This window comes from Mesoplodon mirus (assembly GCF_964341445.2).
Source record: "Mesoplodon mirus genome assembly, chromosome: 9".
NCBI classification, from domain to species: Eukaryota; Metazoa; Chordata; class Mammalia; order Artiodactyla; family Ziphiidae; genus Mesoplodon; species Mesoplodon mirus.
In genome coordinates, this window is record NC_138985.1 from 109,687,064 (window position 1) to 109,699,650 (window position 12,587).

The 12,587-nt window shown below is 51.6% G+C and overlaps 1 protein-coding gene across 1 annotated transcript in view; it reads right to left on the reverse strand.

The window, feature by feature from the left end:
• The window catches only part of LOC309810213 (uncharacterized protein), a 39,574-nt gene that overhangs the window by 11,588 nt on the left and 15,399 nt on the right, over positions 1-12,587 (reverse strand). The window contains exon 4 of the mRNA XM_082632137.1: positions 56-148. Coding sequence (XP_082488263.1) covers positions 56-148 — 93 coding nt within the window. The remainder of the gene's footprint in view (positions 1-55; positions 149-12,587) is intronic.

Here is a 12,587-nt window from a genome sequence, read left to right on the forward strand (position 1 = left end):
GGGACTGTAGGGACACACAGCCACTGTCGAAACCATGATAAATCCCCTGACCTACCTCTGATGTCCTGCAGCGCTTCCACTGGCCACATCCAACTAGAAGCCGGAAGGTGAGGGAGTCCGGATGATGCAGTCTGTCAAGGTCAGCCTCCTGGGACACAAAGCAGGCAGGAGAAGGACAGAGAACAGATCAGGAGAGACTTTCTGTCCTTTGCTTAGAGGAATAAATCTTGTGGTCCCACCCAGGGGAAACACCAGGTCCCAACAGCCACTGATCACAGTGGGGTGCTGTCAGTCAGTCCTAATTCCAATAGGAATAGCGTCAGTGACCGACACTGCTCTGCACAGAAGGTAACAGGAAAAACGGAAGAAAGAGAAAGCCCACTTGTTGCTGGTCACAAGACCTAAGCTGCTGCTCTTAGCTTCCTTCTTCCGCTGCCCCGTCTGTATTTCCCTTGCCTTTTGACAGGGGTGGCCCCATTCTTCATCCCCATAAGATTCAAGTTTTTAGTTGTCCTATCTTTCTTTTTTTTTTTTTTTTTTTTTGCGGTACATGGGCCTCTCACTGTTGCGGCCTCTCCCGTTGCGGAGCACAGGCTCCGGACGCGCAGGCTCAGCGGCCATGGCTCATGGGCCCAGCTGCTCCGCGGCATGTGGGATCTTCCCGGACCGGGGCACGAACCCGCGTCCCCTGCATCGGCAGGGGGACTCTCAACCACTGCGCCACCAGGGAAGCCCTGTCCTATCTTTCTTGAGTCACCAGTTTCCCACTGGCCATTATTTTTGGACTGAGGAGACTTGTGAGGCACTCCAGCAAACCCTCTGGTTCAGATACTGTTCTCCGTGGCCTATTCTGTCCCCGCAATCCAATTTCCCCTGGTAACTGCGACAAGTCAACCCGACCAGTACAGCTGGTTCAGCAGCGCGAGAAACCCTGAAGTGGCCAGTAGCAAACATGAGCTTCCAATTTAATGGGATCAAGATTGTGTTCGCTGGGGAGAGTGTTCCTTCTTGTGCACTAGGACCTCCAAACCTACTGAGCCCAAGGTTATGGGGGAGAAGCAAACGTTCTGTAAGAGGGCTGTTTGATGCAATAGCGACAGAGGTATTTCTTCGTCCACCCTCGCCCTTCTGCACATCCACGCACCTAATGATTACTTCATGCCTCTCCTCTCTCCTTGAATCTCTCCAGTTTACGCTGGAGACCAACTCGCATCTCTGGGGGTACCTTGTCAAAGAACAGGCCCTGGGCTTCCCTGGTGGCACAGTGGTTGGGAGACCACCTGCCGATGCAGGGGACACGGGTTCGTGCCCCGGTTCGGGAAGATCCCACATGCCGCGGAGTGGCTGGGCCCGTGAGCCATGGCCGCTGAACCTGCGCGTCCAGAGCCTGTGCTCCGCAACGGGAGAGGCCACGACGGTGAGAGGCCCGCGTACCACACAAAAAAAACAAAAACAAAAACAAAACAGGCCTTGTGTATTCTGGCTATGCAGGAAATAGCACCCTATATAGATGGTATCTCCCAGGGGAGACACCACACCCTCAAGGAGGGCACCTAGCCTTGCAGGGTGTTGGCCTGCAGTGGGTGCCAAAACTGAGCCTTCAGGAGTCCATTCTCCAGTTCATCTAAACAGCTGCAACTGAGTATTTGGGTAACTGTGCACAGACCAGTGAATTCCTTGGGCATGAACTCAGTGCCACACATCTTTTGCTCTATAATGAGTTCCTTGGTTGGAGAGGATGTTGTGTGGGTTACCATGACAACGAATAGGGCATTCTGAAAATCTGGTGCCGGCAGAAGCTCTGCAAGTAGGGAAAGAAAGTCTGTATCTGGAACAGGACTCCGTTCCTAAGGGAACAAATGACTAGCTCCGTCCATGAAGGAACAATACAGGTCATTAGGCTGGTCCGCCATGTCGGGGATTCAGCATTGCTCTTTGTCAGTATTTATCAGTTCGGGACCTCAGTGGAGATGATATGCATGCTGGCCCTAGTGAGGAGGGCCTACTGAAAAAGCACCGGGGGGAGGGGCAGAGAGGCTGACAGACATTCACAGGACAGACCGCTCATTTCATCAGCCCGATGACCCAGAGCCTCTTCTGCCCCTGATGGGAACTTATACGACACCTTTGTGTCTTCACCTGGTGCTCCTTCTGGGACTTCCGTCCATGGACCTCTTTCCCAGACTTCCTGGTCTTGACCATTAGAGGTGCCCGACCAGCCAGCCAGTCTGTTGCCCGCTGCTCATTAGTCAGTGTAGATCCAGAGCCCCAGCCACCTCTCCTCCAAAGCAAAGCAGACGACCAGACTGGCCAAAATGGGACCACCAGGAGGCTCTCCCTTCACTACTGTCTTTCAGGACCATCCCTGAGTGGGACTTGATGCAGTGGTTGCACACCTCCATTTGACGGCAGCTATTGCACAAAGCCCCCTGGGAATGACAGGCTGATTCTCCCTCCTCTGTTGCATAGGCGTAGGGAGCTCCTCATGAATCTGTAGAGAGAATACATTTCTGTTGCATACAGGACCAAGTTTGTGGTGATGTGTCACAGAAGCCAAAAGAAACAAAACTACCTTCCTAAGCCTCGGTTTCCTCATCTACAAAACGTGTAGGGGGCCCCTTTGGGTGGGAGAAGAGACCCTCCCAGGAGGCTGCAGGGGGGACTCCCCAGGGCCCAGCCCACCCCCCTCGGCCCCCCTCCTCTCCCCTGCATCGCACAGGTGCAGGTCGGCCCCGTGGACCCCAGTACTATGTGACCCAACTGGCCAGAGCTGATCCAGGTCAGCAGACCCGAGTCCTTCTGATCTACTCGGTGTCTCCCCCTCTGGCTGGGCTGCAACAAGCCTCCTCCAGCTCCCAGGGCCTCTGTTTCCCTCCACGTGGGCCAGAGGCTGGGAGGAAGCCTGGAAGGAGAGAGTAGCTAAAGCCAAGGGGAGAGAGGAGCTGAGAGCAGAGGAAGGGGTACTGGGCAGGGTGTCCTGTGGGGATGAACAGCACTGAGCAGATCAAGTGAGCCCACCTTGGGGCCACCTGCTAGCGCATCTCACCTGGGAAAGCCCTGCTCATCCTGAAGCTGGCGCCCTGGTCCCCAGCACTCCCTGCTCTGCCGGCCCACAACCTGCCTGGCCCTTGTTGGACTGTGTCTTCTCAAGAACCCCAGCTCGGCCAGAGCAGAGGTGGGCTCTGCCTTCCTCGCTGCAGCTCCCTGGCACCCAGCACACAGCAGGCACTTGTCGAGAGGACGAATGAAAGGGGCCGGCCTAAGATGGGGTCTGGAAGAGGCCAATTTAGCGAGAACATCACCAAGGGACACACTGAGCTCAGCGTTCAGGACAGTCCCCTCAAAGCTTCAGACCTATTCTTGGTGCCACCGTTCCCATCGCATCGATGAAGATTTGCACCCAGGAAAGGTGAGGTAGCCTGCCCAAGGCCAGTCGGCTCGCCAGGCAGAGCTGGGCCTTGACCCCCCGGCTTTGGAGCCCGGAGCAGCCTGCCAGAGGAGATCAGGGACAAATACAACCCTTGCCACCCGCCCGCATGTGCTTATGTCACCCCCCCATTTCCTTGGAGGGACTGGCCCTGAAATGGGGGAGACGTGAGAGGGCTGGACACAAGGAAGGAGCACAGCAGGCCTGTCCCCCACTGCGGTCAGCGCAGGAGAGGAGCAGCCCCGGGACGGAGGCAGGAGGACAGCTCGGAGGAGAGATGGGCTGCTCGGTTCCTTGGGCACACGGGACCAGCTGGGCAGAGAAAGGGGCCCAAGATTTAAGCCTTACGAACTGCACTGAATTCATGGGACCAGACAGGACAGCCCCGGAAGGCACTAGTCGTCCGTTCTGCTCCTTCACCGTCCAGCTGACCTGGATCTGTTTTGGGGCAGGAGAGGGTGGTCCAGGGTGGGGAGGGCGTGGGCAGGACCAGGGCTCCCCAGCCTGCCCCTCGCTGGCCACGTGACCCAGCTCTGCGGGAGTCCACACGAGGAACTGCGAGGGGGGGTCCCTCTCCCCCAGTATGCCCACCACCCCGCGCCCTGTGTGGAGGGCCGGCTCTCTACCTGATCCTGGAGGTTCCAACCCTCCGTGCCGCAGATTCCTGATCCAGGACCCGCAGTTGTTCCATGTTTATGGTAATGACATTGTGACTATGATTTTTTAAAGTGTGCTTATTTTATAGTTACCAACAGAGAAATTTACATGAAATGATTGGATGTCTGGGAGTTGCCTTTAAAAATAAAATGGGTGGGGAGGCATGGGTGGACGGATAGGAGAAACTGGATTAGCCTTCGCTCTGCTTTGGTATATATTTGAAAATTTTAAAATTTCTACTGAAAACAAGTTTCCCCTGAGGCTGCCGAGGCGGGATCCTAAGATGCACCCTTGAGACCCGGCTGCCTCCCCCGCGCTGGGTTTGACCTCGGCGCCCAGGGAGGGCGCGGCGGGGACGCGCGGGCTCTGGCGCCACCTGGCGGCCGTCGCGGGACCGACACCCTGCGTTGCTTCCCGGGCGCGGGCAAATGGAGCGCTCCAAACCGGAGCCGGCCGCCCACGCCACGCTAGGCTCGGGCCCACCCGGTGGTGCCCTGACCTCCGGAAGCCCTTTCAGCACCCCACCCAACCGCGCCCTCCCAGTCCCCCCTCTGACCCTCACTCCCCACTCCCCGTCGAGTCTCCTGGAGGGGCAGTTCTGGGGTGTGAGTGCCGCGACACACCGGGGGACCTCCCGAGGGTGGCCAGTAGGCCCGGCCCACGCACACGGCACATCCACTCAACTCCTTAGGGTCTCGCTTTGTGTAATTTTACTAAAATTACACAGACTAAAGTCAAATAGTTACAGGAGGCTGGTAAGAAAAGCAGCAGTTCCCACCTCCCCACTTCCTATTCGCGGGGGCAGCTCTCTGCACTTTTAGCTGATTCTTTTATGCTTTACCTCCACGTCACAAAACAACAGATTTATAATCTCCGCTTTTCATTTGAGGTGTTTTCTGCTCAGGATGGAGGATGAAGATTTAGCTCTTCTTCACCCCCGTACACTTCCTGTCTCCTCACCTCCCAGTTACATCTTATTTGGGGTTAGATCAATTTCCCCTTTAACAGATTAGATAACTGCTACTCACAGATGAGCCATGGTTATTCTTTCCTCTCTGCCATGTTTCATTTGCTGTGGATTTTATTAATTGTCTTGCGTGGGCTTTTGCTTCGTGCTCCATAGGTTTATCACTATTTTATCACCAAATTCTAACCAATTTACAAGTTGTATAAACTCAGCTATATTAGATATTCTATTAATTTCAGTGTGTTGAAGAGTTCTTCCCTGGGGCCCTCTGCCCTGCTCTCATGTAAATGGGCTCTTATTTTCGTCTGGGGCCAGCTGATATCCTGGACTTAGCCTCCTCTCACTTGGGTGGCAGCCCATTTCCTGGATCCTCTTTCTTCTAATTTCTGACTTTATCCTCCCATTTTGACTGAGCACATCCTTCAGTAGCTTTCTGAGAAAGGGCGTGTGAGATGAAGTCTTGAGACTATGCACCTGTGAACATGTCTATTTCATCCTAACCCTCTGCAGCTGAGCTGGGTATATAAATGTTGTTTGGGAATGACCTTCCCTCAGAGTTTTGAGGGCACTGCTACTGCCTAGTGTTGATAAGAAGTTTGAGGCCAGGCTTTCCTGGTGGCGCAGTGGTTAAGAATCCGCCTGCCAATGCAGGGGACACGGGTTCGATCCCTGGCCCAGGAAGATCCCACATGCCATGGAGCAACTAAGCCCGTGAGCCACAACTACTGAGCCCACGTGCCACAACTACTGAAACCCACGCACCTAGAGCCCGTGCTCAGCAACACGAGAAGCCACCACAATGAGAAGCCCGTGTACCACAACAAGACCCAAAGCAGCCCAAAATAAATAAATAAATACATTAAAAAAAAAAAGTCTGAGGCCATTCTGATCCATGATCTTTCCTATCAAATCTATTCTTTTTCTTTTCGGAAACTTTTAGAGTTTTCTCTTTATCTTTAGTATACTGAAAATTCATGATGATGTGCTTTTGAGGGAGTCCAACTTTACATTGTATGGGGCATTTAGGGTACTCTTTCAATATGTATTTCATGACCTTCGCTTCTGGGAATTTAGGAGAGAAAATAAAATTAGAAGATAAATCCAGAGTATCCAAATTGCAGTTTTGGAAACAGGGAACAAAAAATATAGGAAAGAAGTTAATTTGTAAAAATACATGAACATTTCCCCAAACTGAGCATCGTTAAGTCTGCAGATGAAAAGTCCTTGGAAGGGGCTTCCCTGGTGGCACAGTGGTTAAGAATCTGCCTGCCAATGCAGGGGACACAGGTTCGAGCTGTGGTCCGGGAAGATCCCACATGCCACAGAGCAACTACGCCCATGTGCCACAACTACTGAGTACGGAGCCTGCGCTCTAGAGCCCACGTGCCACAACTACTGAAGTCCACGTGCCACAACTACTAAAGCCCACGTGCCTAGAGCCCGTGCTCCACAACAAGAGAAGCCTCTGCAATGAGAAGCCCGGGCACCTCAGCGACCCCGCTCACCGCAACTAGAGAAAGCCTGTGCGCAGCAACGAAGACCCAACACAGCCAAAAAAGAAAAAGAAAAAAGAAAAGTCCTTGGAAGTATTCAATGTGATGAATGAAAAAAGACCACGCAAGGCATGTGCTGGTGACATTTCTTGGCTTGTATGTTTGAAGCTGCATTTAAATATTGCATAGAAATTATCTAGACCTTAGTCTACAGTTTGGGCACTAAGTGCTACGGCTGAAATGGGGGAGAATTGATGCTGTTTGGCTGCATGAAGATGTAACCAGGAGGGCTTCGCAGAGGAGGTGAAACTTGAGCTAGATTATACGGGATGGGTGGACAGAGAGGAGAGCTAGATGTTCCACATCAGGGAAACACTGAGCTTGTACTGAACCGGCAGGGTGTGTGTGTGTGCATGCACAGGTGACTGTGCGCTGGGGTCAGGAGGCCAGGCTGGCTGGGATATCAAGGGAAGGGGAGGTGGGACCCTATCATGGAGGCCAGTCTGATCTGGCTGTAGTGGAGCCCTGCTCCTTATCCGAGATTTTCCACGGAGAAAACAATGGCCTCGCTGCGTTCAACCCAAGTCCAGTCACACCAGAGAGGACCCGGGCAGCTGAGGCCGCCAAGCAGGTAGAGGTTCCTCTTGGAACGGAAGGGCAGTGGGCTCTGCTCATGTAAGTCACCTTGGGAGGACTCTCCACGAGCCTCCCTCCTCTCCCCACCGAGTCAGAGTCTCAGCATCAGGACGGATCTTAGAGCCATCCAGACACTGAGCAGAGGCCAGATGGGGCACGGGATTTGCCCAAGGTCACACTGTTCATTAGACACAGAGCTGAGTTTAGAACCCCATCTCTGGACCCCCCGCCCTGGGCTCTTTCCTCCCTGCCTGTGCTCAGGTGCTCACATCGGGAGAGGCAGCCTTTCATCTGAAGGTCACCTGCACTCAGCTGCTCAGCCCTGGGTGCATCATGGGGTGTCCCGCTGGGGAAGGAGGGGACAGTGGGCCAGAGCAGAGGGGTTGCTGTTGGCAAAATTTGACGTGAGGATCTGCATTTTAAGCTCACGTTGAGGATGTAAGTACTAAGGGTAGTTACGTCCACTCTGCACGTGTACCAACATAGCATCCCTCTGCTCTGCGTGTCGCCGCCGTATTCCCCAGGTCAGGGTCCTCAGGATGGCCCCTGTGAGAGGGTCCCGAGCAGCCAGCCCTCACAGGGGACCAGAGCCAGATGAAACACGGGTTCAGTTCAGAAATGACCCAGGTGCTCAGGTTTGCGTCAAGGTTGCTGGTAAGCAAGGTTTGGTGGTACGTACCCTCTGAGGTTGGGGTCAGCTCCTTAAGGGCTGGGGTCCAAGGACACCGTGTCAGGAATGTGGGGTTTGGGGGTGGTGTCCCCTGTCCTTCCTGGCTTGTGATTTGATCTCTAACCACTTTCTTTTTCCAGGAAGGACGAGTCATTCTTGTGCTCCCTGAATCCCTGCTAATTTAATGTCATTTGCATTTGCAGCCTTTTAGGTTATTTCACTTGTAAATTTTCCTCAATAATTCCAGCAACATTACTTTCAGAGTCCTGATTGCAGCATTTAGAGTTTTTAGTATTCCGTGCACCTCCCTCCGAGATATGTGGGCGCTGTCATCGGGGCAGCCGGGAAGGCCTCGGCGCAGCGGGATCTACGGTGCTGCTTGTTCAGGGGCCGCGAGACAAATGAGCTGCAGGAAGTGCTTGTTGCCGCACCCAAGGCCGCACCCAAGGCCGCACCCATTGTCTGTAATGTGCAGCTCCTCACTGGCTGGTAAAATCCCACCTCATGGAAGCGCTTACCACCCCACATCTTGGTCACTCATGGGAGATTACACATGTCCACACTTCTTCGTTTCTTAATAAATTTAATTATTTATTTATTTTGGCTGCGTTGGGTCTTCGTTGCCGCACGCGGGCTTTCTCTAGTTGCGGCGAGCGGGGGCTACTCTTCGTTGTGGTGAGCGGGCTTCTCACTGCAGTGGCTTCTCTTGTTGCAGAGCACGGGCTCTAGGCACGCGGGCTTCAGTAGTTGCGGCTCGCGGGCTCAGTAGTTGCAGCACGCAGGCTTAGTAGTTGTGGCGCATGGGCTTAGTTGCTCTGCGGCATGTGGGATCTTCCCAGACCAGGGCTCGAACCCGTGGTCCCCTGCATTGGCAGGCAGATTCTGAACCACTGCACCACCAGGGAAATCCCATGTCCACACTTCTCTACTTCCAGCCCCGCAGAGTGTCCCCCTTGTAACACCACTGCGCCCTCAGACTCATTCTCCACCCTTCCTGTCAGGCTGGGTCTCGGGGCTGTGCCCCCAGGTGCTCAGGGGTGGACCGAGGAGGCTGGGTGTTCTGGTGCCTCAGGACAACTGCCCCTTCGGGCGGCCCCTCGCCCACCTCCAGCTTCATGGGCTCTGCTAACACGACTGCCTAGGTCAGGCCTGGGTGTGGATGCTGTCCAGGTAGGGCCCTTCTTGGGGCAGCTCGTTGCCTTTAACCCTGCCCATAGCTCTGCCGTCCACTTCTGTCTGCTTGTTGCAAAACCAACCTCCCCAAAACTGAGTGTCAAAAATGATGGTTTTTTTTTTTTAGGCACCTGGTTCTGCGGGTTGGGAACCCAGAAGAGGCAAAGAGAGGAACGTAGTCTCTGCTCCACCGTGTCCAGGATCTCAGCTGGGAAGACTGGAAGGCTAGGGCGATTTGACAGCTGGGGCTGGAATCCTGTGGAGGCTTCCTCGCTCACTGCAGGCCTGACAGTTGAGACCGGCTGTGAGCCATAGCTCCTACACAAGCCTCTTGGTGTGGTCGCTGTACATGAGCTGGCTTGGGCTTCCTCACGGCATGGCAGCTGGGTCCCGGGAAGGAGCGTCCCGGGGAGCACAGTGAGGTCCATGGCGTCTTATGATCTCACCTCACGAGTGCCCCGGTGTTACCTCCCCCATACTCTACTGCTCCAGGCAGCTAGAGCTGCTACTGCCGCCGCCTCTGGACACTGGATGTAGCTGTACCGGGGCTAAAAGAGTCTGCATAGACCGACCTCGTTTAGTCACTAGCTTCCCATCTGAGGTGTGGGAGGGATGTGGCTGACTGGTGGAAACTTTTATATGTGCTTGCCCTGTAGTTGCCAGGGAGGCTGAAAGGGTGAGGTGCCTGGCATTTTCTGCTTGGGGTGACGGAGGTGATTTTTGCCTGATAAAAGGGTCTCTGTAGACACATGAATACAAATATGTTAAAAGAGATGAAGAACTTCAGATGCTGGGGTGGGGGAGGGATTACTGAGTCCAAAGGAGGGAGGTTCAGCTCTGCAGCCCAGAGAAGACTGTAAATTCTGACTTGTCTGTAACAGCTGTTGTTGGGATGTGCCCTCTGCTCGCCCCTTGGGCAGAGTATAAATTAAGTACAGTGTACATTTCCCCCCTTTTATCGATGGGAATGGTACGTCTGAGAAAACTGGGAGACTGTCTTTTAACTGCAATTTCAAAAACTGTTTCGGAACATTTTAATAAAATGAGTGAGAAATTATAGACTCTAGATTGCGGTTATAGGATACCTTCTTTTGGCATCTTTAAACTCAACTTAAAATCAGCAGACTCTACAAAAGCAGTGAAGATGAAAAAGAAATTCAATATAAATTATTCTGATATTGAGAAGCAAATTATAACAACTTTCAGATCACATAAAAAGCAGTAATTGATTCAGGGGAAAATATAAATTTTCAATAGACAAATGAATAGATTTGGGGATTGTTTGATAACCCAGTTAATGAATCGCATGAACACATTGGAAAAGAATGTAACTTCTTTGTTAATTTGACATGAAATGCTGACATTGACAGTGACAAAATAAAACTCAGAGACTGCCACTTCAGGGACGTCATCCATGACACTCTGGTTAATAAACGTCATTAATTCAAAGGGTTTTTTTTTTCTTTTTTTTTTTTTTGCGGTATGCGGGCCTCTCACTGCTGTGGCCTCTCCCGTTGCGGAGCACAGGCTCCGGACGCGCAGGCCCAGCGGCCATGGCTCACAGGCCCAGCCGCTCTGCGGCATGTGGGATCCTCCCAGACCGGGGCACGAACCGGTATCCCCTGCATCGGCAGGCGGACTCTCAACCACTGCGCCACCAGGGAAGCCCCAAAGGGTTTTTAAGATTAGTCACTGAGCAAAATAACTCAAAATGCCCTGAAACCTTACAACTCATATGTGAAATTTGATAGAGATTTCCTTAAATGCAAAAATAATCCTTAAAATTTACCAACAATGGGTTGTAAAGATGTTATGAGTCAGGGTCCAGTCAGGAGATAGAAACCTCACAGCAACTTGAACAAGAAAGTTTAAGATAAAGAATTAACTTTAACACTGTATACAAAAATGATCTCAAAATGGATTAAAGACCTAAATGTAAGACCAGAAACCATAAAACTCCTAGAAGAAAACATAGGCAGAACATTCTTTGACATAATCAATATTTTTTTGGATCTGTCTCCTAAAGCAAAGGAAATAAAAGCAAAAATAAACAAATGGGACTTAATTAAACTAAAAAGCTCTTGCATAGCAAAAGCAAATGAAACAATCAACAAAATGAAAAGACAACCTATTGGGGAACTTCCCTGGGTTGTCCAGTGGTAAAGAATCCGCCTTCTAATGCAGGGGACGTGGGTTTGATCCCTGTTTGGGGAACCAAGATCCCACATGCCGTGGGGCAACTAAGCCTGCATGCCGCAAACTACAGAGACCACGTGCCCTGGAGCCGCACACCACAACCAGAGAGAAGCCCATACGTCATAACGAAGAGCTCGTAATGCAACGAAAGATCCCGCATGCTTCAGTGAAGACCCCACGTGCCACAACTAAGACCTGATGCAGCAAAAAAATAAAGAATATAAAGGGGCTTCCCTGGTGGCGCAGTGGTTGAGAGTCTGCCTGCCGATGCAGGGGACGCGGGTTCGTGCCCCGGTCCGGGAAGATCCCACATGCCGTGGAGCGGCTGGGCCCGTGAGCCGTGGCCACTGAGCCTGCGCGTCCGGAGCCTGTGCTCCGCAACGGGAGAGGCCACAACAGTGAGAGGCCCCCGTACCGCAAAAAAAAAAAAAAAAAAAGAATATAAAGAAATATTAAAAAATATATAAAACGGCTTTGTTAACCTTAAAAAAAAACACTGATAACTATTAAAAAAAAAAAGACAACCTACTGAATGGGAGAAAATATTTCCAAATGATGTGACGGATAAGGGGTTAATATCCAAGATATGAACACAGCTCGTACAACTCAACATGGAAAAAACAAACAACCTAATTTAAAAAATGGGCAGAAGACTTTAGACATTTCTCCAAAGAGGACATGCCGATGGCCAACAGGCATATGAAAAGATGCTCAACATCGCTAATTATCAGGGAAATGCAAACCACAATGAGATATCACCTTACCCCTGTCAGAATGGCTGTCATCAAAAACAACACAAATAACAAATGTTGGCGAGGGTGTGGAGAAAAGGGAACCCACATACACTATTGGCAGAATGTACATTGGTGCAGCCACTGTGGAAAACAGTATGGCGGTTTCTCAAAACACTAAAAACAGAACTACCATACGACCCAGCAATCCCACTCCTGGGCATATACCCTGAGAAAACCATAATTCAAAAAGAGTCACGTACCACAATGTTCATTGCAGTTCTATTTACAATAGCCAGGACATGGAAGCAACCTAAGTGTCCATCAACAGATGAATGGATTAAGAAGATGTAGTATATATATCTACAAGGGAATACTACTCAGCAATAAGAAAGAATGAAGTAATGCCGTTTGCAGCAACATGGGTGGACTTGGAGGGCATTATGCTAAGTGAAATAAGTCAGACAGAGAAAGACAAATACTGTATGATATCACTGTATGTGGAATCTAGAAAATACAACACACTAGTGAATATAACCAAAAAGAAACAGACTCACAGATATAGAGAACAAACTAGTGGTTACCAGTGGGGAGAGGGAAGGGGGAGGGGCAACGCAGGGGTAGGGGATTAAGAGGT